This window comes from Canis aureus, chromosome 18 (assembly GCF_053574225.1).
Source record: "Canis aureus isolate CA01 chromosome 18, VMU_Caureus_v.1.0, whole genome shotgun sequence".
In the NCBI taxonomy this organism is placed as follows: Eukaryota; Metazoa; Chordata; class Mammalia; order Carnivora; family Canidae; genus Canis; species Canis aureus.
In genome coordinates, this window is record NC_135628.1 from 52563882 (window position 1) to 52589345 (window position 25464).

At 38.1% G+C, this 25464-nt stretch overlaps 1 protein-coding gene across 1 annotated transcript in view; it reads left to right on the forward strand.

Moving 5' to 3' along the window:
* SND1 (staphylococcal nuclease and tudor domain containing 1) overlaps positions 1-25464 on the forward strand; it is a 420919-nt gene that overhangs the window by 176589 nt on the left and 218866 nt on the right. The window contains exon 12 of the mRNA XM_077857229.1: positions 12459-12559. Coding sequence (XP_077713355.1) covers positions 12459-12559 — 101 coding nt within the window. The remainder of the gene's footprint in view (positions 1-12458; positions 12560-25464) is intronic.

Genomic DNA, 25464 nt, shown 5'->3' on the forward strand with positions numbered 1-25464 from the left:
AGAGAAGACATATGGCAGGCAGGTGGTGGTAGCAGCATCATTATCAGCTCACAGTGAGATTGGCAGTTCACTTGCAGATAGTGATGCCCACCTGCCATGGAAACAGTGCACCGCTGGGCACCCGGAAGCCCTCGTGATTGTGTCCTAACAGTGGTTAGCCTGCCCTGCATAATTCTTATTGGTTGGCAGTCACTACTGAACGGTGACCCTGGCCTCAGCCTGGGAATGAGTGCGATATAATACATAATCAGTATTGAAAGTATCTGGTTTGAGCAGGCCAATTTGTTGTTGTTCTTAATAAAGGTACATGTTATCTTTTATATATTTTATTCCAACTAACTATTTGTTTTCTTAAATTTAATCTTTTTCTTCTCCAAATGTAACTTAGAAATTTTAATCTCAGAAACCCATGGTGTGAAAAACTGAATGTACCCTATAGTTGTACCTTTGTTGGATATTTTCCTCCAGATTCTGTTTCTGGGTCCTGAATTTCCCCCCAAAAGAATTTTATTACATGTACCATTGCACATTTGCTTTTTTATTTGGACGTATTTCCAAAGCAGAGTATATAGATCTCCCTTATTTTCAACAGCTATGGGATATTTGCTGAGAAGTGCTGGTAATACACTAGTAGAAAAAAATAGCCATGGCTGCTACCAACTTAGAACTTGTGGGTTGCTATGAGAGTTAGATCACAACTTGTAATTATGCATTCGTGCTAAACTACTGTGAATGCAAAAGACAGAGTCCTTGCACATACATCTTTTGTTACTATAGACTAAATTCCTTAAAGTGGAATTGCTAGGTCATAGGATATCTACATAATAAGTGTTGGTACAGTTGTCAGTTTGACCTTCAAAAATGTTATAGCAATTTAGGTTTCTGCCAACAGTAGGGAAAATAGCACTTAGAGAAGCCATGAAAATTGAAGGCTCATTAGACAAAAGCATAGCAATAGTGATTAGATTCAACAGAGAACTAGACAGAGGTGGAAAAATTATGGTGGGATACAATGAAAATTCCCCCCAAAGTCTAGATCTACACTTGACAGATCTCTAAGGAAGGTCTATTCCTCCTGGAGGAAATGTGTCCAAGCACAACACATCCAAAATTATTTGACAATTTTATAGGAAGTCCATGAGCTGTAGATTACTCTATCTTACTCTGTGACTTGCTGCTGAGAAATAGTGAAGCAGGTAACATTTAGTTAGACTTGGGATACCTAGACATGCAGCTTGGATTGGCTCTTTTTCGGAAGCAGAAAAATACATAAAAGTATTTCATATCCTGAGAAGAGTGGAATAATTGGTCCTCTACAACTGCCTGAGACTACTCTTTTATTTTAATGGGTTGTTGGACATAACTTCTCGTTATTATTGCCTTTGCGTACACATCTGTTTTTTGGGAATGTGATGGAAGTATCTTCTTCAGATTCTGGAGTTGGCTAAGTCTGAGATAAGAGTTATCTGACCTTTGCCTGGCTTGTGCTGCTGAATTATTGCCTAATGGAATGTGTGTGGGTATTAAGTCCTAAGCAAAAACAAAACAAAAAACAAACCATGATATATTTAACTGTGGCAAAATGCACATTACAAAAAATTTATGATCAAAACCATTTTTAAGTGTACTTTGTGGTTGCAGGGTAATACTCAACACTGCTTATACTCCAGAATTTTTCCATCTTGCAAAAGTGAAACTGTGCACCCATTTAACATATCTCCGTTTCTTTCTCCTTCTAGTCTCTAGCAACCACCATCTACTTTGTTTCTTTGAATTTTGAATTTGACTACTCTAGATCACCCATTTAAATGGAATCATACAAGAATCCCTGGGTGGCGCAGTGGTTTGGCGCCAGCCTTTGGCCCAGGGCGCGATCCTGGAGACCCGGGATCGAATCCCACGTCGGGCTCCTGGTGCATGGAGCCTGCTTCTCCCTCTGCCTGTGTCTCTGCCTCTCTCTCTCTCTCTCTCTCTGTGACTATCATAAAAATAAATAAATAAAAATTTAAATGGAATCATACAGTATTTCTTTTTGTGACTGGTTTATTTCACTTAGTATAATGTCCTTGAGGTTCACTGAAGTAATAGCATGTGTCAGAATGACCTTCCTTTTTAAGGCTGAATAATATCCCATTGTATGTATATACCACGTTTTGTTTATCCATTTATCCATCAGTGGACGTTTTGGTTGCTACTGCTTTTTGGTTATTGTGAGTAATGCTTCTGTGAACATGGGATACAAATGTCTCTGAGACCCTGCTTTCAATTCTTCTTTTAATGATTTATTTTCGAGAGAGAGGGAGGGAAGGAGGGGATGTGTGTGTGTGTGCGCACACACACACAGGGTTGGTGGAAAGACAGAGGGAGAGAGAACTTAAGGAGACTCTAGGCTGAGTGCAGAGCCTGACGCAGAGCTTGATCTCAGGACCCCAAGATCACAACCCAAGCAAAAAACCAAGAGTTAGATGCTTAAGCAACTGTGCCACCCAGTCATCCCTTCAATTGAATATATCCAGAAGTAGAATTGCTGGTTCTTATGGTAATTCTGCTTTTAATTTTTTGAAGAAACTGAGCAATCTTTCTGCTTCTTGTCTCTGATAAGTTAGCAGTGGAGACTGGGGACTAGGAGTATCAGAGAAGGCTTGTCTATATAGCTGCCTGGAGCTTAGCTTCATGAACGTAGGCAGTTAGATATGCAAATGCTGCATTTGACCTAGGTTTATCGTCCATTTTTATGTTCACCTGGTTTCATAAATACATATTTATGTTTGTGGCTTAGGAGTTAGCTGTATGCTTATAAACTAAACTAGTTACTGGGATCCCTGGGTGGCTCAGCGGTTCAGTGCCTGCCTTTGGCCCAGGGCGTGATCCTGGAGTCCTGGGATCGAGTCTCATGTCAGACTTCCTGTGTGGATCCTGCTTCTCCCTCTGCCTGTGTCTCTGCTCTCTCTCTCTGAATAAATAAATAAAATCTTAAAAAAACTAGTTAAAAAAAAGTGGTTGCATACAAGTCAAGATACCTGGATTTGGAGGTAGACACAGATGCAATGCAGGATGGTCTTTGATCAGTCTCTGTGTGTAGTTTCAGGCATTGACTTTAGGTGATATTGCTCTGTGCATGCTGTGCCTTTCATCAGGGAACTTTGTTTCATTTAGTAGGCCTCTATCTACTGTGTGAAATACAGGGAGAGGGTGGATTGTCTAAAGGAAGAAAGACCTGTAATGTTAACATCTATCTATCTTGGAATCTTTTCTTAGCATCAAAACCAAGAATATATAAAATATATTCTTGAATATACAGGATACAGAAGAGCTGTATCCTTTGGCTGTTTTTCTTTGTGTCATTGGCAGCTGTTCTTAAGAATTATTATATTTTTCTTCATAATTCTCCTTAGAGGTCATGATACACTTCTTTTTAGTCCAGTTCACAATTCTAACTTTGGCCTTCAGTTAATTTACGTGAATATGTATTCCCTTCATCTGAGTGACTTTAAATGCCAGCTCATGGGCATGCTGGAGAAATGGGTGTGCTTTGAAATTTAGTGAATAGAGGATGGCTTTTTTATACTGGCTTTGCTCACCCAAGCAACACCTAGCTCCCAGAGCAATAAGGGTTTATTGGAACTCATGACAAGGTGAATACATTAGCCCCCACTTTATTGCTTAGGTTCCCCAGTTTGGCCTTTTTGGTGAATGGAGACATTTTCTTCATAGAATGGCATATATTTGCAGAGAAAATGTAACCTTTTGTTTTTATCCACGTCTTAATAATATTCCCTTTTCCCCCAATAATTCTCCTCAGATGCCATTATGCACATCCTCTTTCTTCATATCCCTGAGCTTCTCAGTTTTATTACTACTCTTGTTTTAAAGACTGAGTGACATTGTGTGTATTCTACGCAAAGCATAAGTATCTCTGTGTATTTGTGCTGCTTGTGTGGCTGGAACTCCTCCAGGGAGAGTTCTGGACAAAATGATTTAATTTCCCCTGACTGCTGCTGCTGACCTTGAAAATTTTGGACACAGATGCCTGTGATTGACACTTGTACAGGGGGGGAAAAAAAGACCCTTGTGCAACTTCCATCCTCTAGAGGAAAGCATTGGGAGATGGTAGCTCAGATGAGGAATAAGAAGAGGCAGCCATATGGGAGACATAAAATACAGTTTCCAGTATTACTTATGGGGCCTTAGCATTCATTGTTAGGGATCCTATCGTAATACAATTGGGTATTGGGATGAATTATACCATGATAGAGTAATGAACAAAATGATGGAACATTCGTGCAAACATAGATTATGCCTTTTACATATATTTGCATGCTTGTAAGGACTGAAGATTCTAGAGGATTAATGAAAATACTGCCAGCTGTAAGGTTATACTCATATAGTGGTCTCTGGTTTCTTCTGTGATCCTTATCAAATTGACTTGAAATATTTTCAGTTGTCAAAACTGTTATCCAATGACTTTTATATGTGCCTATTATTTACCTCATACATAAGCTAAGGAATATTTTGAGACCATTTTAATGTTATGGTTGTCAAGTTATCACTACTTCTAGAAATCTTTGCTAATCTCTAATGTGTCCTTATATGAAATGTCTTCATCTGTATTTGTGGATCTCTTGCCTGTGTATGCTATTAATTAAATATTTACCAAGCTGAATATTTATCAGGAAGCAGTGATGTCCACTTACATGAATGCTTAATGTCACTAAAGACTCTAAGTATCTCTAAAGGCCCTGTATTAAGCTGGATTTCTACCTTTCCTCTCAAAACACATAAAAGCATTTGTCCATCCATCAAGGTGGTGGAGGGTAAGGAGTTCATTTTGTCTGAAGTACATCAAATAAGAATGCTCCTTGCTCCGTGCTTATAGAGGTTTGTAAGCACTATACTATAGGTTAACATTCCATTGATGAAAATGGGATATTCTAAGAATAGTTCTGACTCTGTTGGGGAGTTGGGAAGGGTGACTGTAGCTGGGGGGAGAGCAACATAAATATATGTGAATAAATAACCAGCCTTAGCACCTAATTACACTGATTTCAAAGTGGGAAGGGTTGTTACACATACAACTGAGCTGGATTGGAGAGGTAGGAAGGAAGGATTCGTTGTTTCCTTATCTTTCCAGTGTAGATGTATAATTTTTTGTCCATTATCTGCAAAATTGCTTAGGTTTTCCAGTATGGCCTTCTGTAAAAATTGTTTTAAGAGAGCTCAGATCTCAGCAATATCCTAATGAAACATAAATTTCAGCTTTTTTATTATGGTTATAAAAATAAATAGCTCAACATCTACCAATTGCTCATTTTCTTTCTAATAATATCAGTCAACACTCAGTAGAAGTATTAATCACTGCTACAAAAAGCAGATATTTCCTTAGCCAAGTTTCTAGCCACCATCAATCCAGTAGAATAAATTCCAGCCACTAAGGTAAAGAATTCTAGAATAATAGTAAGCAAAGACAAGAATAAATGAAGCTCAGCCATTGAATTGGTAGAAGTGATTGAAAAGTATCTTCCTCGGGATCCCTGGGTGACTCAGCAGTTTAGCGTCTGCCTTCAGCCCAGGGCGAGATCCTGGAGTACCGGGATTGAATCCCACATCAGGTTCCCTGCATGGAGCCGCCTCCTCCCTCTGCCTGTGTCTCTGCCTCTCTGTGTCTCTCATGAATAAATAAATAAAATCTTAAAGAAGAAAAATATCTTCATCAAATACAAAACAATATATTTCATAAAGATAGTCATAAATTAAAGGAATTTTTTTCCTTTGTACAAATTTATTCTCACATCTGAAATTGTTTTTAGGAACTGAAAATTCCAAAGCTTCCTGATCTAGTCAGGTAACAGATTTTTAAAAAGAAAATGAAGAATAAACATTTTATTTTTCATATCTGGCTTTTCATACCATGTTTGTTCATACTTGGTTTAAGGATGTTTACAGGGATTCATAAAATAAGAAAACAAAAGCTCCCAGGGAAAAAAATAGAGAAAGTTAGAATCATAATAGATAGAATCATGTAATAGAGGAATGACGCTAAGACACACTTGTGCCTTAGGAGAGTAGGTGTGTACAGTACAGTCTGGTGTGGTGACCACATGTGGCTCTCAAGCACTTGAAATGTGCATGGTCCAGATCAAGGTGTCCTGGAGCTGCAAAACACACACCAGATTTCAGTGACTTCATATCAAAGAAAAAATAGTCTCAATATCCTTTTCATATTGGTTATTTCTTGATAGGATGTTTTGTATATTTTTAGTTAAAGAAGAAATATTATTCAAAATTTCATGTTTTTCCCTTTTTGACGTTACTAAAAATGTGAATGTACACATGTTGCTCTTATTGGTGACTCCCGGTCTTTCTATGACCCTGTGCCTGTCTAGGAGGAGGTAAGTTTTACCTCCTCTTCTGAGAATTGAGGGGCTCCATAAGGGCTTGTATCTGAGTAGCTTCCTTGGTTGGGAGATAAGCTGAGAGCTTACCAGAAGCAGGACCAAGAGGCTCCCCTTCAGTAATTTGTTTTGAAGCTCATCCTATATCTAGGTGAATGGGTAATTAAAATTTGTTTGCAAATTAAAAATATATACATCTAATATTTTTGTAAGAAATACATAAGGTGCTTTTTATTTAGTAGGGAAGAAAGATTAAGCATACTTAAATATTGAAGAGTATTATAAAGGCCCTATTCTGTCTAGACAAATGGAGACCTTGGTCTCTTTGTTGATTATCTTCCTAATTTAGTAAGGCAAGGTGTAGCCTCTCAAAATATCTCTAGTTAACCTATTAATTAATTGAGATTATTCCCCACACTCTGCTTTAATTATCTTTGGTAAATAAAATCTCCAATAACTGGTACCTGCAAAATTAATCTAGAAGATGTGTAAATAAATACTAAATAGAGTATCATTCTTTAAAATAAGCCCTACTTATCTCTAAGTTGGAATGAATATGTATGAAGTACATATTCTTGTTTGCTGTGGCTCCTTAAGGAGAAAAGTGTATTTAATGGAGTCTTTCTACTTAATGATTTTAGCAGTCTAATGATTTAAGTCAATATGCATCTTATTTATGCATATATGTATGGATGTATTTATTTATGTCATATACACTTATTTAGCACTTACTTTGTGCCAGGCTCTCTTCCAAGAAAATCAGTACATGTTTATCTAAACATAACCGACACGTAGAGCTTACTGAGTCTGGCCCTATTCTAAACACCTTGTGTTTATTAATGCATTTCTTCATATAACTGTGAGATAGGGAGAGTTGTCCATGTTAAACACAGAGAAGTTAGGTAACTTATCCAAGTTCACACAGCTCTTATGTAGAATTGCTGGGAACCAAACCTTGCAGCCTCGTGGCTCCAGAGTCTATGCTCTTATTTAAGCTGTGGAAAATAGTTTGTTCTACTTACTTTTGTCTTCTGGGTGTGTTAGCTGGACTTGCCCAGATGACAGTGTCTTTTTTAGGGGTGCATAGAAACTTTTCATAACTACCTGGAAATTCTGTCATAAGAATGAAGGGTCATTTAAGAGCTTATTTCCCGAGGCAGGGTATTTATTACAGCTCTTTGTGAATTTATGATTGGCCATGTGGAATAGGGGGTGGGATTATATGGTAATCATGCAAAATAGCCTTACATAAGAGCCCTAGTTATATTAATACTAAACTCAGGCTGTGACCTGGAAATGTTGTGGATATGAGGTTTTTCTTACTTCCTTATCCTTTATACATGGTTCAGGTTTTGTCATTTTGTCATTTCATTATCATCACTTTTATAAAGTCTACGAAGTTCTTTGGTAGTCTGACTTTTTGAGAGATCAGTTGTATGAAGAATATCCATCCATAGAGCCTTAGAATTCTTTAGCTGTGGCCCAAAGCTATTCTGTTGAACTAAATTACTTCCATGCTTTATAAGAGATTGTGATATAAATTTGGTCTTAAGTTTCCATCTTCATTTCTCTGAATGGTCCCTGAAATTCCTTTCAGGGAAGACTCCACAATCTAATAGGATGACTCCAATTAGATTGCCCCCTACCTTTTTGTTTTTCTTTGAAAATGTGTTTGAGAAACACATAATATGGAAAATTACATGTAATTTGCTTGCTTTCCTGTTACAGGAATGGCTGTGATTAAAGCTTTATCCTGATTTCAGGATATTCTTCTCCTCCATGTTTTAAATATATTTTTGTCATATAGAAAGGTGGAAAGATCAACAACCTGACAAATCAGCCCTCAAAAATGAGCCTTCTCATTTCAAAGGTGTCCTTTAGAATTTTATGTCTGAAAGGGCTCCTGATGGATGACATATATCCATTCATGAAACAGATATTTACTATATACTCTCCTACTCCTGTACTGGCCCTATGACAACAGTTTTAGGGAGTAAAAAGCATGCCTGCCTTCTCCTGGAACTTACAGCTTATGTGTTCCAATATATTATAGTAAGGGTAAGGTAGGAATTGCAGAGACCTAAGAAAATGCCATAAAATACACCATGTCTGGCTAGCTAGGAATTTGAGAGTTTGGTGATACCGTAAAGTTCTAGTCTAGTGCTCTAAGTTTTCCAGGTGAAAAAGTGAGACCCAAAGATGGGATGTGACTCTTTTGAGAAAGAATGACAAGTAGAATCAAGCAAGAGCCCAAGGCTTCCTCGGGTCACTGCTGTAAAGAAAGATCAGAGATCAAGCCCTGTCTTTGTGTTATGTACATATAAAATACTTGTATACTCAACATTTCAGGAGTATCTATAAGCTTGATTAAATGAGGAACCTATCTGCATTGACCTACTTACTTACTTATTTAAGATTTTATTTATTCATGGGAGGGGGAGAGGCAGAAACAGAGGGAGAAGTAGGCTCCCTGTGGGACTCAATCTCGGGACCCTGGGTACATGACCTGAGCCAAAGGCAGATACTCAGTGGACTGAGCCACCCAGGCCCCCCTAACCTGCTTTTTTTTTTTTTTTTTTTTTTTAAGGATTTTATTTATTTATTCATGAGAGAGAGAGAGAGAGAGAGAGAGAGAGGCAGAGACACAGGCAGAGGGACAAGCAGGTTCCATGCAGGGAGCCCCACGTGGGACTCGATCCTGGGTCTCCAGGATCACACTCTGGGCTGAAGGCGGCGCTAAATCGCTGAGCCACCCGGGCTGCCCCTAACCTGCTACTTTTTAACTCCTGCCATTCCTGTGTACTTTACCCACAAGCACAAAACTCAAGTTATAATTTATTCAAAGACCTTACAGTTTTAATCGAAACTATTTAAATTGTGGCTCTTTTTTAGATGATTGACAAGGCAGTGATGAGTATCTAGAAATGGCTCCAAGGTAGAGAAACTGATCTCAGAATCCACAGGAGAGGGACATAAATGCTAATTACACATTGACTTTAATTCTTGCTTTGTCACAACTGCCTAAGATGAGTGTCTTGGCTGTGAGCTGTAATGAGGGCCTGATCATCTGTACTTCAGGTTTGCTTTAACAGTGTTGTCTCCCCAATGTGCTCATTAATCCCTTATTTTCAGTTCTTTTCCTAAATAAAGGAAGAAATTAATTGGGAGATGAATGTAATTATTGATTCTTTAGGTTATTGAAAATTAAGGTTTTATTTGTTTGTTTGGTCTTCTCAACTTATTTTCCTGAAAGACAGTTTTGGGATAGGGTGCCTTTTGGCCTTCCGAACTGGAGGATGGTCAGATGTTAATTTTTGTTTATTATCGTCCCCCCCACCACACCCCCCATAACTGCTGAGCCACCCAGGGATCCCCTATTCCGAGGGATTTGAGTCAGTAATGCTTCTGTTTCTAGCCCCTCTCAGTCCTTGTCCTGTCTTTTGGCCAGTAGTAACTCTGGCCAGCTGCATACAAGGAAACTATTAAAACCTCTTTGTAGGAGGGACTAGTTGTTAAGCCCCATCCTTACTCTCGTCTGATCATATCCCTCAAATGTACCGAGCTCCTTAGCTTTAGACAAGTTGATGAGACCTAGCAATAATTCCAGTGTATACACTTGACTCTAGAGGTCTTCTGTGTATTTTCTTCTTGTCTGTCTTGTTATGTTATGTTATGTTATGTTATGTTATGTTAGTACTTCTCGTAAGAAAGATTTACCTTACCTTCAGTCCTTAATTGGCTTTCTCTCTGATAGGCCTCCCTGTTGCTTTTAAACCATGATTAGATGGAATGTTCAAATGAATGATCTGACAGTCCAAATTTTGAGGCAGCTGTCCTTTTCAAAATTTCTGTATTCATTTTTAACATGAGTTTTTGAGGAACAGACAGTTTGAAGGGATTTTAACGGTGCTCACCAGCACTGTGGCTGATCTTGATGTCTATGCAATATGCTTCTTTAAGCTGATCAGTGGGAACTAAAGATGTGTTTAGAAAACTAGGTTCTGAACTTAATGAAGTTGATCATATCCCTCACTATGAGGTTGGCTTCAGGATCTAGCGTACTTTCTTTAATGCAGATATGTAAACCTTGACTGTGACCAAAACTGGACATATACCTTAATGCTATAAAACAGACACTGCATGTTTGTTAATGGATACCACATGCTTGTTTTCTTAAAAGTTTTCATAGAGAAAGATCATTGTCCATATCCATATATTGTATATTAGGGTTAAACAACTTTCTCATTTTAGGTTCCTAGCTTCCTAACCTATTTGTATACATATCCTTTCTTCATTCAGAATTTATTTATTTATTTTTAAATATTTTATTTATTTATTCATGAGAGACACAGGGCGAGGGGCAGAGATACAGGCAGAGGAAGAAGCAGGCTCCATACAGGGATCCCGACGTGGGACTCGATCCCAGGACCCCAGGATCACACCCTGAGCCAAAGGCAGACGCTTAACCTCTGAGCCACTCAGGCATCCCTTCATTCAGAATTTAAAGTTTTTCTGGTCCATTCAATTTTTGGTTTTTTGGTTTTTGATGTTTTTTTCCCCAAAAAACTTCCTAACTCCAACTGTATTGGTACTGGGTGCAGTTAGCTTGTAGTTTTATTAATATACTGTGATACCAGTCCTGAGCATCCTGTCCCAAGCATCCATTTGACTGTCAGCTTGTTCTTGATGTTTCTTAACTTGATTCTGGAGAAGTTATGGTAGACTGAAATTACATGCAGTTTTTCCGTAGAGTAATTTCATATTTTAAGAAACAGATCTTCCAAGGAGTCTGAAAAGGTTAAAGAATTGCTTTATGTCATGTTATCTAGGAGTCCTCCAGGAACATTGCCAACCTCCTTTCTATCAAGTATAATACCCATGGGACCTTAAATGTTTAGCCATTTGTCTTTCTCTTTTGGTATCAGTCATTTAAATTTTTAGAGCAGTTTTAGTTCATAGCAAAATTGAACAGAACGTACAGAGAGCTCCCATATAAACCCTACCTCTACACAAGCACAACCATCCTGTGCCAGAGTGGTTCACTTGTTATAGTTGATGAAGTTACATTGATACATCACAATTTAAATTCTGTAGTTTACATAGGATTCTTGTGTTCTGTGTTCCCTGGATTTTGAGAAATTTATAATGGCATGTATCCATCATTATTATAGTGAATTGTTTCACTGCCCTAAAATCACCTGTGCTTTCCTGTTCATCCGCTTCTCTTCCCCCTGACCCTTGGCAATTGCTGATCTCATTGTTTATATGATTCTGCCTTTTCCAGAATGTTACATAGTTGGAACCATGCAAAATGTAGCTTTTTTTCAGATTGGCTTCTTTCTCTTAGCAATATGCATTTAAAATTCCTCTGTGTCTTTTCATGGTGTATTGGCTCATTTTCAGTGCTGATTAATATTCCATTATCTGGATGTATCAGTTTGTTTATATGTTCATCTACTGAAGGACACCTTACACATAAGTTTTAGCTAATTTGGATAAATACCAAGGCACGTGATTATCAGAACGTATGGTAAAATATGTTTAGTTTTGTAAGAAACCACCCATCTTTCAAAGTAGCTATGCTATTTTGTATTCACACTAACAATGAATGAGAGTGCTTGATGCTCCATATCCAAGCCAGCATTTGCTGTCAGTATTTAGTAGGCAATCCTAATGTACTGGTAGCTTATTAGTTTTGTAATTTGTATTTCCCCACTGATCTATGATGGAAAGCATCATCACCATCTCAGGGTCTTTGGTGAGATGTTCAGGTCTTCAGCCCATTTTTAAATTGGGTTGTTCACTTTCTTACTGTTAAATTTTAAGACTTCTTTGCATATTTTGGTTAAAAACCCTCTGTCAGATAAGGGTTCTGCAGATATTTTCTGCCAGTCTGTGGTTGAGCTATCTTTTGATTGTTGTTGTTGTTGTTGTTTGATGTTTTTTAAAAAAGTGTTAAAATCAAACTGGGTGAGGTAGTCTTTCACAACTGGGCAGGCACACGATGCTGCTAGTGAGCTATGTTGCAAACTCTCAACCTTAACTCCTTTGATTCTTTATTTGCAGGTGAATGTGACTGTGGACTACATTAGACCAGCCAGCCCAGCCACAGAGACGGTGCCTGCCTTTTCAGAGCGTACATGTGCCACTGTCACCATTGGAGGAATGTGAGTGTTCCGCTGGCAGAGGCTCAGCCATAGCTATGAGTTGTTCTCTGTCAAGTCTTTACTTCCCTTCTTCCTGAATTGCTTCCTGTTGCTCTTAACACAGTGGTCTTAATTATATCTTGATAGCAGTTTGCATTTGCAAAGCATTTTATAATCATTCATTAGCTAATCATATTCTTTCATTATTGTTTAAGATTTATTGGGCTGTGGGGGATCCCTGGGTGGCACAGGAGTTTGGCGCCTACCTTTTTGGCCCAGGGCGCGATCCTGGAGACCCGGGATCGAGTTCCGCATCGGGCTCCCTGCGTGGAGCCTGCTTCTCCCTCTGCCTGTGTGTCTACTTGCTCTCGCGCTCGCTCTTTCTCTCTCTGTCTCTCTCTATCGTGAATAAATAAATAAAATCTTAAAAAAAAAAAAAAGATTTACTGGGCTGTGTGCTTGGCAATATGTAGCATGCATTATTACTATTAATAATGCCATTTATTGAGAGTCAGGTCCTAGGTACTATCCAACATTGGGTAGAAAAATTATCTACACATTAATTTAGGAAGTTCAATTATAGGCACCCTCCACTCCTCAAAAAGGGGGGAGGGGTTCATTCGACATTATCTTTGTATAGACATATGTTTTCAGTAGATCATAGGGCCTTTCTCTTCTGTGCTGGCCATATCCTGTTAAATTCCAAAGTCTCTTGGGAACTTTGTTGATGAACAGTTTTTCTTTTTTTTTTTTTGATGAACAGTTTTTCTATCTGATGGGGGAAGAAAGAAGCCTGTAGCCTGCTAGGCCATGCTTCCACAATAAATATTAAAACAATCCCCAGTAGCAGTTCTAGTCTGTATAAAATGTACCAGCATGATATTGTTTCCATTTCTAGTTAACAATCTTAAATGCTGTTTGTTACCAAACTGATAGTTTTCTTCTTTTTTAAGGGGGCATAGTAGAGGGAAAGAAAAAAATAGGTTTCCCATCAAAACAGGGGTTGTCTTGTTGAAAGTACAGTGGAGCTATTAAGAGAAATACCTCTAAGCTACAGTGTGACTCTGAAAGGAAAGAGAAGATCTTGTAGCTAATTTACCTTTCAGAAGCTCTCCTACCAAATAGGATCCTTTTCTGCTCATTTGCGCTATGACATTTTGGCAATAACTTTTGGTCACGGTTATCACTCCTATATTTATGTAAACGTTACTGTACATTAGTCAGAGACTTCATGGAGAGGAGCTTGATACAGGCTTTTGTTGTCACTACCTTAACACCATCACAAGTGACAGGTTTTATTAGAAGCAGAATCTTGACAAATCTTATATAATATTTTTGACATGGGAGAGACTAGGATGTATAATTTGGTCATTCTTCTGTCTGTGTAAGTTGCAATAATGATTATTACTATTTTGTCACTAGGAGCTAGATGCATGCTACTCTGTTATGGGGAGCTGGAAAGTTGGTATTCCTATATATTTTAACTGTCGCAAAAAAGGAGTCATCTCAGGAAATAACTACTCCTCCTATGTAATACACTGGTAAAAACGATTGCATCAGTACTGTAAAAATCCACATCTTTATTTTTGTAGATGGTTTCCACCCATATTTAACAATCCATTAGTGCAGGTTATTTCATTTAGCTACCACTGAGGTACACTTTTAAAGTAAATTCACACTGCTTAAAATTTATATAATCTGGTATGTTATAAGATTTTTCTTCTTATAGGACAATTTGAAACAGCTAGTTAAAAATTCCGTAGTAGGGTGTTTTGGGCATGTTCCATGCCATGAAACCTTAAGTTTCAACTGTGTTGATATTGACTTTGATGATTACTCCTTCAGGCTAGTATGCCTTTCTGCAAAGGTTAGGTGACTCTGTTCCAGCCAAGGTTATGGTCAGATTCTCAAGCTTTCATGAGAAGGTATCAATGTTTTTTTTCAGTTTGGTTAGTTAACACAAGTTGATGGGTCTTAATTGACAGCATAGACTATCTGTATTTCAGGTTCATGCCAGAGATGATAACCTTGACCTTACCTTTCTCTACCTTTCAGTTCTTGTAACTGGATTATAAGAAATACTATTTTTATATGATTTACCAAAGTATTTACCAGTGTATTGATTCTTCTAGATAACTTAAATATATATATTTTTTAATTTTTATTTATTTATGATAGTCACACACAGAGAGAGAGAGGCAGAGACATAGGCAGAGGGAGAAGCAGGCTCCATGTACCGGGAGCCCAACATGGGACTCGATCCCGGGTCTCCAGGATCGCGCCCTGGGCCAAAGGCAGGCGCTAAACCGCTGCGCCACCCAGGGATCCTCTTCTAGATAACTTAAATTGTCTCCTTGGATTAGACCAGCCTAGCAAGGTGCCTGGGAAGCATTATGAGTTTCTTTAGAGAGTTGTTTCTACTATACTAGACTTTGTGAAGCAACTACTGGGCTGCATTCAGGAGAAGTAATTGAGATCTACAGATACTTTTGAGACAAACTCTCACTAGACCATGAGCTCCCTAAAAGTAGGGATTTTCGTTACTTATATTCCCTGTTACAGTCTCAGCAGATTCAGCCTGTAGTGGGAGTTTCAATACATTTTTATTATATTGTAGAGTGTCCTTTTAAGAAGCATAACAGGGAATACTTAGATGTCTCAGTACCTTGGACACTTATTTCTACTGAGCCCTGATTTTGTTACGTAATCAATACTGGAGAAGTTGTATTGGATAGTTTTCCTTTTTTGTTTGGTTATTGGGATGTCCTTGGCAAAGATAGGCTATTTCTGGAAGATCAGCTTTTTAATATCAATTATGCTTTTTATATTCTATTTGTAATCATAGCTTCTCTTTACTCTTCTCACTTTGATTTTGTTTTTAATTTATTCTCCTGAATTTTCTGTCCTTTTGCAAATCATTCCAAATAATACTATTAAAAGACTTGTATGAATAAATAAGAGTGTTCAAATAGTTCATAGTCAGAATCTAGGTATACTAACAGCCTTCTTAGTGTAATGGTTAATTATTTGAAAACATTGGCTAAGGAAGGGATTTTTTTTTAAATCTAAAATATTTTCATTTCATTTAAACCTGAAAATGTATGTATATTTCCAGATTTTTGGTCTGTGGGCAGAGTAGATCAACTCTTTGCTAACCTGATAAATGCATAACTTCCTCTTTAGAATGAGTCTTTAAAAACACTATGAAACTCTGGATTTTTGTGATTTACACCCCCCTCATTTATTTTGCAGCCATTTAAAGCCATTCATTTTGATAAACCTTTAAAAAGCATTCAGCTGTTTTCATAAACACATTTTTGAGTACTCATTTCAGTTATTAATAAACTATTTAATGAAGTACATAATTAAAAATAACAAGCACAACCAGTATAAATAGTTATGAGGACAGAAACAAATGGCTCAACAGTTTGGGACAAAAGTGCACAGGTGTCTGAGTGACCCTCAGTCATTCTGATTGGCATCAGCTGAAATCCTAGAATGTGCAGGTCAGTTCAGAGAAGGTCACTTAGGAGAGCTCCTATAATGCATCATCATCTCTCTGAAAGACAGTGTTCAGGCTTGTAGGAATGTAGAATTACGAAGTCATCTGATCCAAATTATGCCTGTCATCCTCTGTGGACTTATGTACCTATATATGGGCTTGTGTAGCATTTAAAGGCTTTCCTGTTGTTCAAGAGATCAGCTGGGCTCCTCTGGCTATGAAAGAGCTTCTCAAGCTGCTGATCACAGGGTAATGAGAAAGAAGAGGCAGATGAGATGGAGTCTCTTGCAGTTATTTTAGAGCAGATTTTCAATGTATCTTACATGCCAAAGTATGTGAAATGTCTGTATCCTCAATAGTGTTCGGTCTATCTAGTCCTTCTGTTTTTCTTTTTGGTATGGCAAGAGAGAGTTGAGTCATAGGATCTCTTTGAGACACCTCTGATGTGACCGTGTTCTGTTCTCTTCTCTTGCCCTCTGGAGAATCAAGGAAAACGAGGTTCATCATTCCTCTAATAGATTAAAATTTTTTTCTTGATTAACTTCACTGTAGAGTTGGCAAGAGTTGTTATCTGTTAATCAAAACAGTTTAAATAAAAAATAAAAAGATCAAACTTAGAGTTGTTTCTCATTCTCTGGCTCCCGGGCTGGGAATTAGCTGAGCCTTTTAGGCTTGGTTTGTGACATGAAGCTGTCAAGATGGCGCTTCTTGTTAATTACTTTTTATTGTATTTAAGATGCTTAAATAACTCTTCTTGTGATTTAGTCTTCTGTGTAATTAGCTTCAGTGATTCAAATCTCGTTCTTTCTTTATTGTCAGAGCTTTCTTGAAGAGAGATTTTTCTGAGGTGACCTTTTCTTGTCCTGGACTTCCCGATTACTTGGAGCTCCAGTTTGGCAAACCCATATATTATAGTCTGTTAACTGGTTGCTCACATCTTTCTGCATGTCACCTTTTCAGAGAAAGGTGTTAAAATTTGTTCACGTTTATAAGGCGGTGCCTAAAAATTACAAGTTAGGGTTAAGCCTCACATGCTCACTTAGTGTCTGTCACTCCAGCCCTGGAAAACTATAACAGATCCCCCAGATATAGTATCGCTTAAGATAATTCCCCAGTGTTTCTCATTATGTGAAGTATTTCACAGTGGCAGTAGACCATTGACATGACCTGTTTTTGGATAGTAAAGAATGGCATAGAGATGAAACTATAGAATAGGAACAATTGGAAAATGCCTATTTTTGTACAGTGTCATATTTTGGGGGAGGAGGTGATTTTTTTTCCTCCTAACCTTCTTTTTGAAACCATGTTTCCCTCTACTGCTTTACTGCCTTGCCCTTGTGCTTTCTGCTCACTTGTTGCCCACACAAGTATGAGGCCTTGCTGCCAGAGGTATTGTCAAAGATCTTTTGGACTTGGGACATCTTAGTTACCTCTTTGTTATGATGACTATTATCCAGGAGCCACAGAGCCATCCTTATGAACTTTCTTTATGTCTCTTTGGATTCTTCATAGACAGAGCTTGCCTTTTATTATGTTTATGTAAACCAGATAATCACACTTGCAAGGAATGAGACTTGTGCTGCTTTTTTCTTCTTCTTTTCCTTTTTTTAAAGATTTTATTTCTTTATTCATGAGAAACACAGAGAGAGGCAGAAACATAGGCAGAGAGAGAAGCAGGCCTCAATCCCAGTATCCCGGGATCATGACCTGAGCTGAAGGCAGACACTCACCCACTGAGCCACCCAGGTGCCCCTTATCTTTTCATTTTCTTTGGTTCCAGTTTGTAGGAATTTTCCTCAAGTTTCCTTATGTGACTGAAGCTTGAAGTCAGGTCTAGTCCTTCTAGAATAATCCTTTTCTAATCCTATTTTGGCTTTTCTCAGCCATAGTAGAAGTGTCATACAACCCCCAGCTTTTCTAGCTTGAGTTTTCTCTCTAGCTTTAAGGCTTTCACAATCAAGCCAAACCTCCTCTCTCTCAAGTTTTCAAATCTTAAAACATAACTAATATCTGACTTTTAAGCTAAACATAGGAAGAAAGTGGCCTCTTGAAACCCAATTTTCTGGACTAGTGTTCTTACTCAGAGTTGCCTACAACATTCTGAAGATATTCTTTTAGCACCTGAGAAAGTATGGAGACATTAGTATCACTGACTGGGCCACTGCCTCCCACAAATACTCTCATGGAAGCATAGACACTAACTTCTTAGTCGTGTCTACTTTTTACTTTTTGGACAGTTATCCTTATAAATTTAACACTACTAATTTAAAAATGCTTAACTTTAAACTGTATCTATTTACTTATATAAAAGATGAGTATTTTTGAATAGTTACACTATTACTTCATCCTTTAACTTCCAATTTGTTATATTATTTAAGTTTTACCATTAGTGAACTTCATAAAGTTCAGTTACTATTGCTGATTAACAGTAGAGTATTTTCCTCTCTGAAAGCTTAGAAAGAATGCTACCTTTTTTGGACTCCTCCTTCTTTTTAAAAGTTTTTCTTCTGGGACACCTGAGTGGCTTAGTCCATTGAGTGTCCCACTTTCAATTTTGGCTTAGGTCCTGAGGTCATGCGATTGAACCTGCCCTGCCATCTGGCTCCACACTCAGCAGGGAGTCTGCTTAAGATTCTCTCCCTTTTCCTCTTTCCCTACAGGTCTCTTTCTGTCAAATAAATAAAAGTTTTAGATTTTAAGATTTATTGCATTTCTCCTATCTGTGTAATTGTCTTCTAAGCTTTGCTTGTAAGTTTAACCCAAAAAATTTACCCTCCACCCCCACCCCATAACAGTTCTAAGTCATTGTTGGACCAAGTATGATAATTCGAAAGCCTACAGAAAAAGAAATCCTGTTATTATATCCCCAGAGAAATGTTAAATTAATTCCCTGTGTGTTTCTCTCATGATGTGTGTATGTCTGTCTCTTTCTCCATATTGTACTTCTTTTTCTGTTTTTATTTTGTTGTTGTTGTTTTTAAATAAGTAGACTCTATGTTGGGTGTGGAGTCCAACTTAGGGTGTGAACTCATGACCCTGAGATCAAGATCTGCACTGAGATCAAGAGTCGGATGCTTTACCAGCAAAACCACCCAGGTGCCCCTATTTTGTATTTCTTCTTATGCACCTGCCACTTGTATCTCAATTCATTCTTTTTGTGGTGTTTCCTTCTGATTTAGTGAAGAACCTTGATTTTACATGTGAGGGTGGTAAAACTTCTGAATTCCTGCGTGTCTGAAAATGTCTTCATTTTGCCTATATTCTTGATAATATCTATATGAAATTCTAGCTTCAAAATAAATTATTTTCCCAAGAACTGTGAAGACATGTTGTTCAATTGCTTCATCAGTGTTTATGAGAATTCTATCTCCATTCCTTTAAATTTCCATTTCTTTTAACCTTTTTTTTCTGGCTCTGGAAGATTTTCTCATTTTCTGTTTCTCTTTGGTTTTCTGAAAACTTATTAAAATGTTTCTAGGTGTGTCCTTTTTTGCTTCGTATGCAATGGGCCAAACACTCATGTTTTCAACTGATTTTTTTTTTTTTTGTATTACTTCTTCAATTATTTTCTTTCTCTCCGTTTTGCCTCTGACTCTGTAAATCCTATCAGTATTGTATCTTACACTTCATATCTCCGTAAATGTTCTTCCATTCTTTTAAGACCTCTTTTGCACTGCCAGCCACCAGTCATTTTCATTCATTCTCACTTTCTTATTCACTCATTCACTTACTCATTAGTTCATTTTATCAAGTAATTATAAAATATCTGGTATGTACTAAGCATTGTGTTAAGCATCAGGAATGTATTGGTAGTTCTAAAACTGAAATGATTTTTTTCTATGAAATTTACAGAGACTGTTCTCTCTCTTTTTTTTTTTTAATTTTTATTTATTTATGATAGTCACAGAGAGAGAGAGAGAGAGAGAGAGAGAGGCAGAGACACAGGCAGAGGGAGAAGCAGGCTCCATGCACCGGGAGCCCGATGTGGGATTCGATCCCGGGTCTCCAGGATCGCGCCCTGGGCCAAAGGCAGGCGCCAAACCACTGCGCCACCCAGAGATCCCGAGACTGTTCTCTTAATCTAATCCATTTTAATTGGTTGTTTTTGTTTTGTTTAGAATTTATTTATTTATTTATTTATTTATTTATTTATTTATTCATTTATTTATTTATTTATGAGAGGCAGTGACACAGAGGGAGAAGCAGGCTCCCTGTGGAGAGCCTGATGTGGGACTAGATCATGGGTCCTGGGATCCTGTCCTGAGCCAAAGGCAGACAGACGCTGAATCACTGAGCCATTCAGGCATCCCCTAGATGTTTTATTCCAGCACTCATCTTTAAATTTTTTGTTCAAGTGTTTTCAATGGCATCCTGTTCCTAGTCCACAGATATGATATTTTCTCTGAGAATAATATTTAAAAATTCAAAAACCCTCTTCTATTGAATTATCCCCCATGACTAAATGTTCTGTTTATTTTGTTTCTTTTCTTTCATAAATTTCAGACCCCACTAAAACTGTGAAGGCAAAGGCAGCATTCTTGGCTGGAAATGAGCTTATGTGTACTTCACTGGGGTGTAGTAAGAAGGGAATGTGATGTGTTTGTTTGACTCAGTCTCAAATGCTGTACCTCTGTGTTTCCTACAGACTACAACCTCCATCTGAGGTCCTCCCCCAGTTAAATCACCTACCTTCTGTTCTATAATTGTGAATTATCCTATATGTGACCTTGGTAATGCTGGGGAATCTCATTGGCTTAATGTCGAAGTCGTGTTGGTTTAGAAACAATATTCCCAGATACTTTAAAATACTGTATCAATAAGAGGAAAGCCATGTCCCACCTAAAGGAAGAGCTTTAGCAATATAGAGACTTAGAAAAATCTCAGAATGTGCAGTTCAGAAATCTACCGCAGTGACTTCCTTTAGTATAAGTCATGACTACTTAGGTGTCTTCAGGAACCTGTATGCTTTCTGCTTGGTTAACCTTAGTAACACCCTGCTATGGTAGTTAAAAAAAAGCTGTGAAGACACTTCCTCCAGTATTTAAGCAGTGGATTAATAAAGAAGGCTATACAGTCTGAGTCAGATTTTATATTTTGATTAAATGGTCTCTAGTAGAAACAAAGCTCCTCTAGAAGGAGGAGAAAGCTAAAGTGTAATTTAGCCCAGTAGAGACCTAACTGTACCCCTGTTGTTATTAGGGTTTTTTTTTTTTTTTTTTTGCTAGTGCTTGGGCTAGAAAGTTCCATAGGGTTTAAGTAGTCTGCCCATAACCCAGTTTTTCTTCTCAAGCTCTTTTTTTTAGGGGTTTTAGGTGGCTTTGTGGAATGTGAACTGTTGAGGAACACAAAATGTATGATATAAGAAATGCCTGTGCTTGCTGGTAGATTACTTCTTGAATATTTGCAAAGAGTCAGAAAACCCCTGCTCTTAATAACTTTGTGGGCATCATTGGGACAGGACAGAAAAGAGGCTTGGCTGATCCAGTTCTTTTGAACTGGGTCCTCATTAATTGCTCACACGATGTCCCCAAAGCCTCCTTGCTCTGGTGCTTTGTATTTTGTCAATAAAGGCCCTTGAGGCACTGCCAATTCTCTGCCAATCGGATCCCATCTGCTTTCTGTCTTTCAGGATTTGTGCAAACTTTCTGATATGCTGTTAACACACTTTCTTGTTTTCTAGCACCATTAGGGCTCTATTCTTGTCCATATCTGTCTTTTCTGTCATTTCAGTGGGACCTTGTAAAGGATGTTATGTAGACAGAAGTTCCCAGTCTGCCGTTCTGACCTCCCCCAAGCATTCTTTCTTTATTCTTTTGAATAATGCAATTGATGTGATAAGGAGAGGGGACATTTGACATGGTTACCAATAAGCGAAAATACCGTGTCTTTTCTATGCCACATCAGCACCTTTCTCTTTATATTTCCTGTGGCCAGCACAGTACAAAGTGGTAGGGTGAATAGGAATAATGTTTTTGTAGAATCTACTATCTGCCAGTAGTGTTGCTGCTTTACAGGGGATTTGCTCCAGTTCATACTGAGTGATTTTTTTTTTTTTTAAGTAATAAAAATCGTAACTTTTTCAGAAGTTTGGAAAATAAAGGGAAACTATCCATTATTTAATAAGCATGCTAATAGAATAGCTGTTATGTGGGAGGTATTCCTTTTGTGTGCTGGTTTTTCTTGAGAAATGAATCCAGGAACAGGAAAATTGACTACTTGGCCTAGTGTTGACATGAAGTCTAAGGCAAGTTGTTGGGAGTCTGGCTGTTGATAAAAGTAGGCTTTGGAGATGAACAGACGTGAAGTAAAACTTCAGCTCTGCTTCTGGATAGCCATGTGATCTTGGGCCTTAGATTTTTTTATGTAACTTAGATTTAATAATCTCACATCTCATCAGGTGGTTGTGAGGATTAAATATACTAATGCATTTAAAATATTCAGTATATTTACTGAGATCTAACAGACAAGTTCTCACATCAGCTCCAAGCCTCTAAACTTGATTGGTCACCATTGATGTAATTTCGTATTTAGTGGCTTTTGAACTTTCCCTCTCTTTCTGTCTCCTAAAGTTTATTATTTATGTAAATAATCTCTACACCCAAGGGGGTGGGGGGCTTGAGCTCATGACCCTGAAATCTAAAGTTGCATGCTCCACCAACTGAGCCAGCCAGGCGCCCGCTGGCCTTTCTTTGTCCTTTCTCGCACATTTCTGACCCTTTTTTTCCCCCATTCAGCTTCTTTTTTTAAGGATTTTTCTTGAATGTTTTTATATTTCATCCTCTGCTTAGTCTTCACACTCCTTCTGGCTAAGCTAACCCACTGATAATACTGTTACCTCTCAGAATGTTCTAAGTGTTAGTTTAAATAAGATATAGGAAATACCTGGTATGTAGTAGTTGTCCATAGGTTAATTAGAAAACAAAACAAAATACCTCATTGTACTGTGGCTTAGGTTTTGTAGTAGTCCATTTTTTAAAAGGAAAAAAAATGGGTGGAGAAGGGGCAGAAGGAGAGGGAGACAAGCAGACTCCCCACAGAGCAGGGAGCCTTATGTGGGGCCCAATCCCAGGACACCAAGATCATGACCCAAACTGGAATCAGGAGTTGGACGCTCAACTGACTGAGCCACCTAGGCACCTCTGTGGCTACCCAGGCACCCCTGTAGACCATTTTTATTGTTCCATGCCAGACCCTTCGATTGGATTTATCTCTTTTTCTCACTTTTTAAATTACCATGATGGCTAACATATCCATTTTTCCTCTAAATTTTTGATATATACTATGTTTACACAGTAATGATTGATAAGTACTTGCATAAAGGTACAAGTGATACTTGTAAGTTTTCATGTTTTAAGAAGATTAGCAAACATATAATTTATCCCTTAATAAAAGTAATTTATTAAAAGCATCTTGGGATGCCTGGGTGGCTCAGTCAATTAAATGCCCAACTCTCAATCTCAGCTCAGGCCTTGATCTCAGGATACTGCCTTCAAGCCCTGCAATGGGCATGGAGCCTACTTTAAAAAAAAAAAAATCTTGCAAAGCAAGAGGTGTGCTAGCAAACAACCTATCTGGATATAATGTTATAGCTAGTGATCTGCCTATCTACATATATCAAGTAGTTGAAAAGCATAGGGCTACTAATCTTAGGTGTTCTAGGAAATTGTATTCTGTGCTTTCCACCTGAATAGTTCTACTGAAAAGTTGTATTCTGTGGAGTTTACTGAATGACCCTCTCTGTGGTGACACCCTTGTGAATTTTTATGACATCAGTAAATGTGTTTACAACAAGTGGAACTTCACGAGACTAAATAGTTGGACCTTTGAAGTCAGTGTGTATGATAGAAATTGGAGATGTTTAATAACAGCATGAACTTCACAACAGGTAAAAGTCGCTGTCTTCTCTCAAGTTTACAGTGTGGGTTTTACATGGAGCCTTTTGGATTTCTGACCTATCTGCTTATATATCAACTATGACTCAGCAGACTGTTGCTTTAATGTGAGCTGTTTTTGAGTTAAAACTGTGATTAATAAACCATGATAGGTCAACAGCAAGGGGAATTATATGGTAGTTCTTAGACCATCTCTTCTTCACTACCACCCCCACCCAACCACATTGGCATTGATTGCAAAATCTTTTTTTCTTTAAGAAGCAACTATGCAGAACATTTATTCTTGTCACCACTTTCTCAAAAACTTCCCTCTGAAACTGTTCCTTCACTTGTCGCTTAGCACAGCCTGTGGCTGTGGAGAGATCAGACCACTGAGTGAAGGTTGACCACAAAGGCTCTCTAGTAGCTAACTGTGTTTCAAAGCCAAGAACCAAAATAACCCTGCCCTCCCCAAAGAGTAGGAGAGAAGAAATTTCAAAATCCTTAGCCTTTTTTTAGGGTCATTTGTTGCTTTTACTAGAGCTAATAATCATCTAGTGAAAAAGTATTAGGTCTTCTAATTCTTAGAGAAAAATGTTGACCACCAAAAAACAATTTGGTTTTGATGTAGTTTTATAAGTGGAGACTCATCTGGAGCTTTTACTTGCAGAGGTTCTGAAAGCAGTTAAGTCTAAAGCCGTTACCTATCCTAAACTTACAGCCACACAGACATTGGTCTTGGTCCATTTACTCATGGATTCTAGGGAGTAAGAACACCACTCCTGTTCCTGTGGTGCCCACTGGCTGGGTTGTGGACTATCACCCATAACGGGACTGGTAGTGGAAGTCTTTACTGGGCCTTGTTTTTTTTTTTCCCCTCTCTGAGCCATATGCAAAACTTATCTTGAACTTCCACCCTAAGAAGCAACCTGTGTAAAGATCATTTTCTTCTAACTTCTCTAGATGATAGGGTTTATTAAAAGAACACAGAGTTACTCTTCCACTTAATAGAGACTTGGTATTTCTCAGAGCAGAATGACAACCTTTCAGAACCTACAGTATTATTTTGAAATTCTTCTTCTAAACAAAGCATTATGTATCTTAACATTTGGGTAAACTATAGAGGACTTGAAAATAACTCTCTGGGGCTACCTCATGCCCATTTTGGTCTTTACTAGACCTCTGATTTGGTTGGTTCTACTTTCACTGTCAGAGCAGATCATTCCAGATGCCATTATGTAATTTTCTGTCTTGGGGTGTGTGTTTGTGTGGGCGGGTGGTTTTGTTTTGTTTTTAAGTGGTGTTTAATGTCAGGCTAATAATAAACTGGGTATGTAGGCCTGGTTTTGTCATAATGGCCACGATTGCTTATTTATTCCTTATTCCCCTGAGAGATTGGGTACTCTCCCTCCCCAAGTGATGCATACATTTTGGAGGGGGCTCATCACAGCTGCCTAGAAAATGCTGCATGGCAACTGGCAGTTCTATTCTGAAGAGAAAAAGATGGGGAATCTTCTCTCTGGTTTCTCTCACAACCCATCACTTGTCTTCCT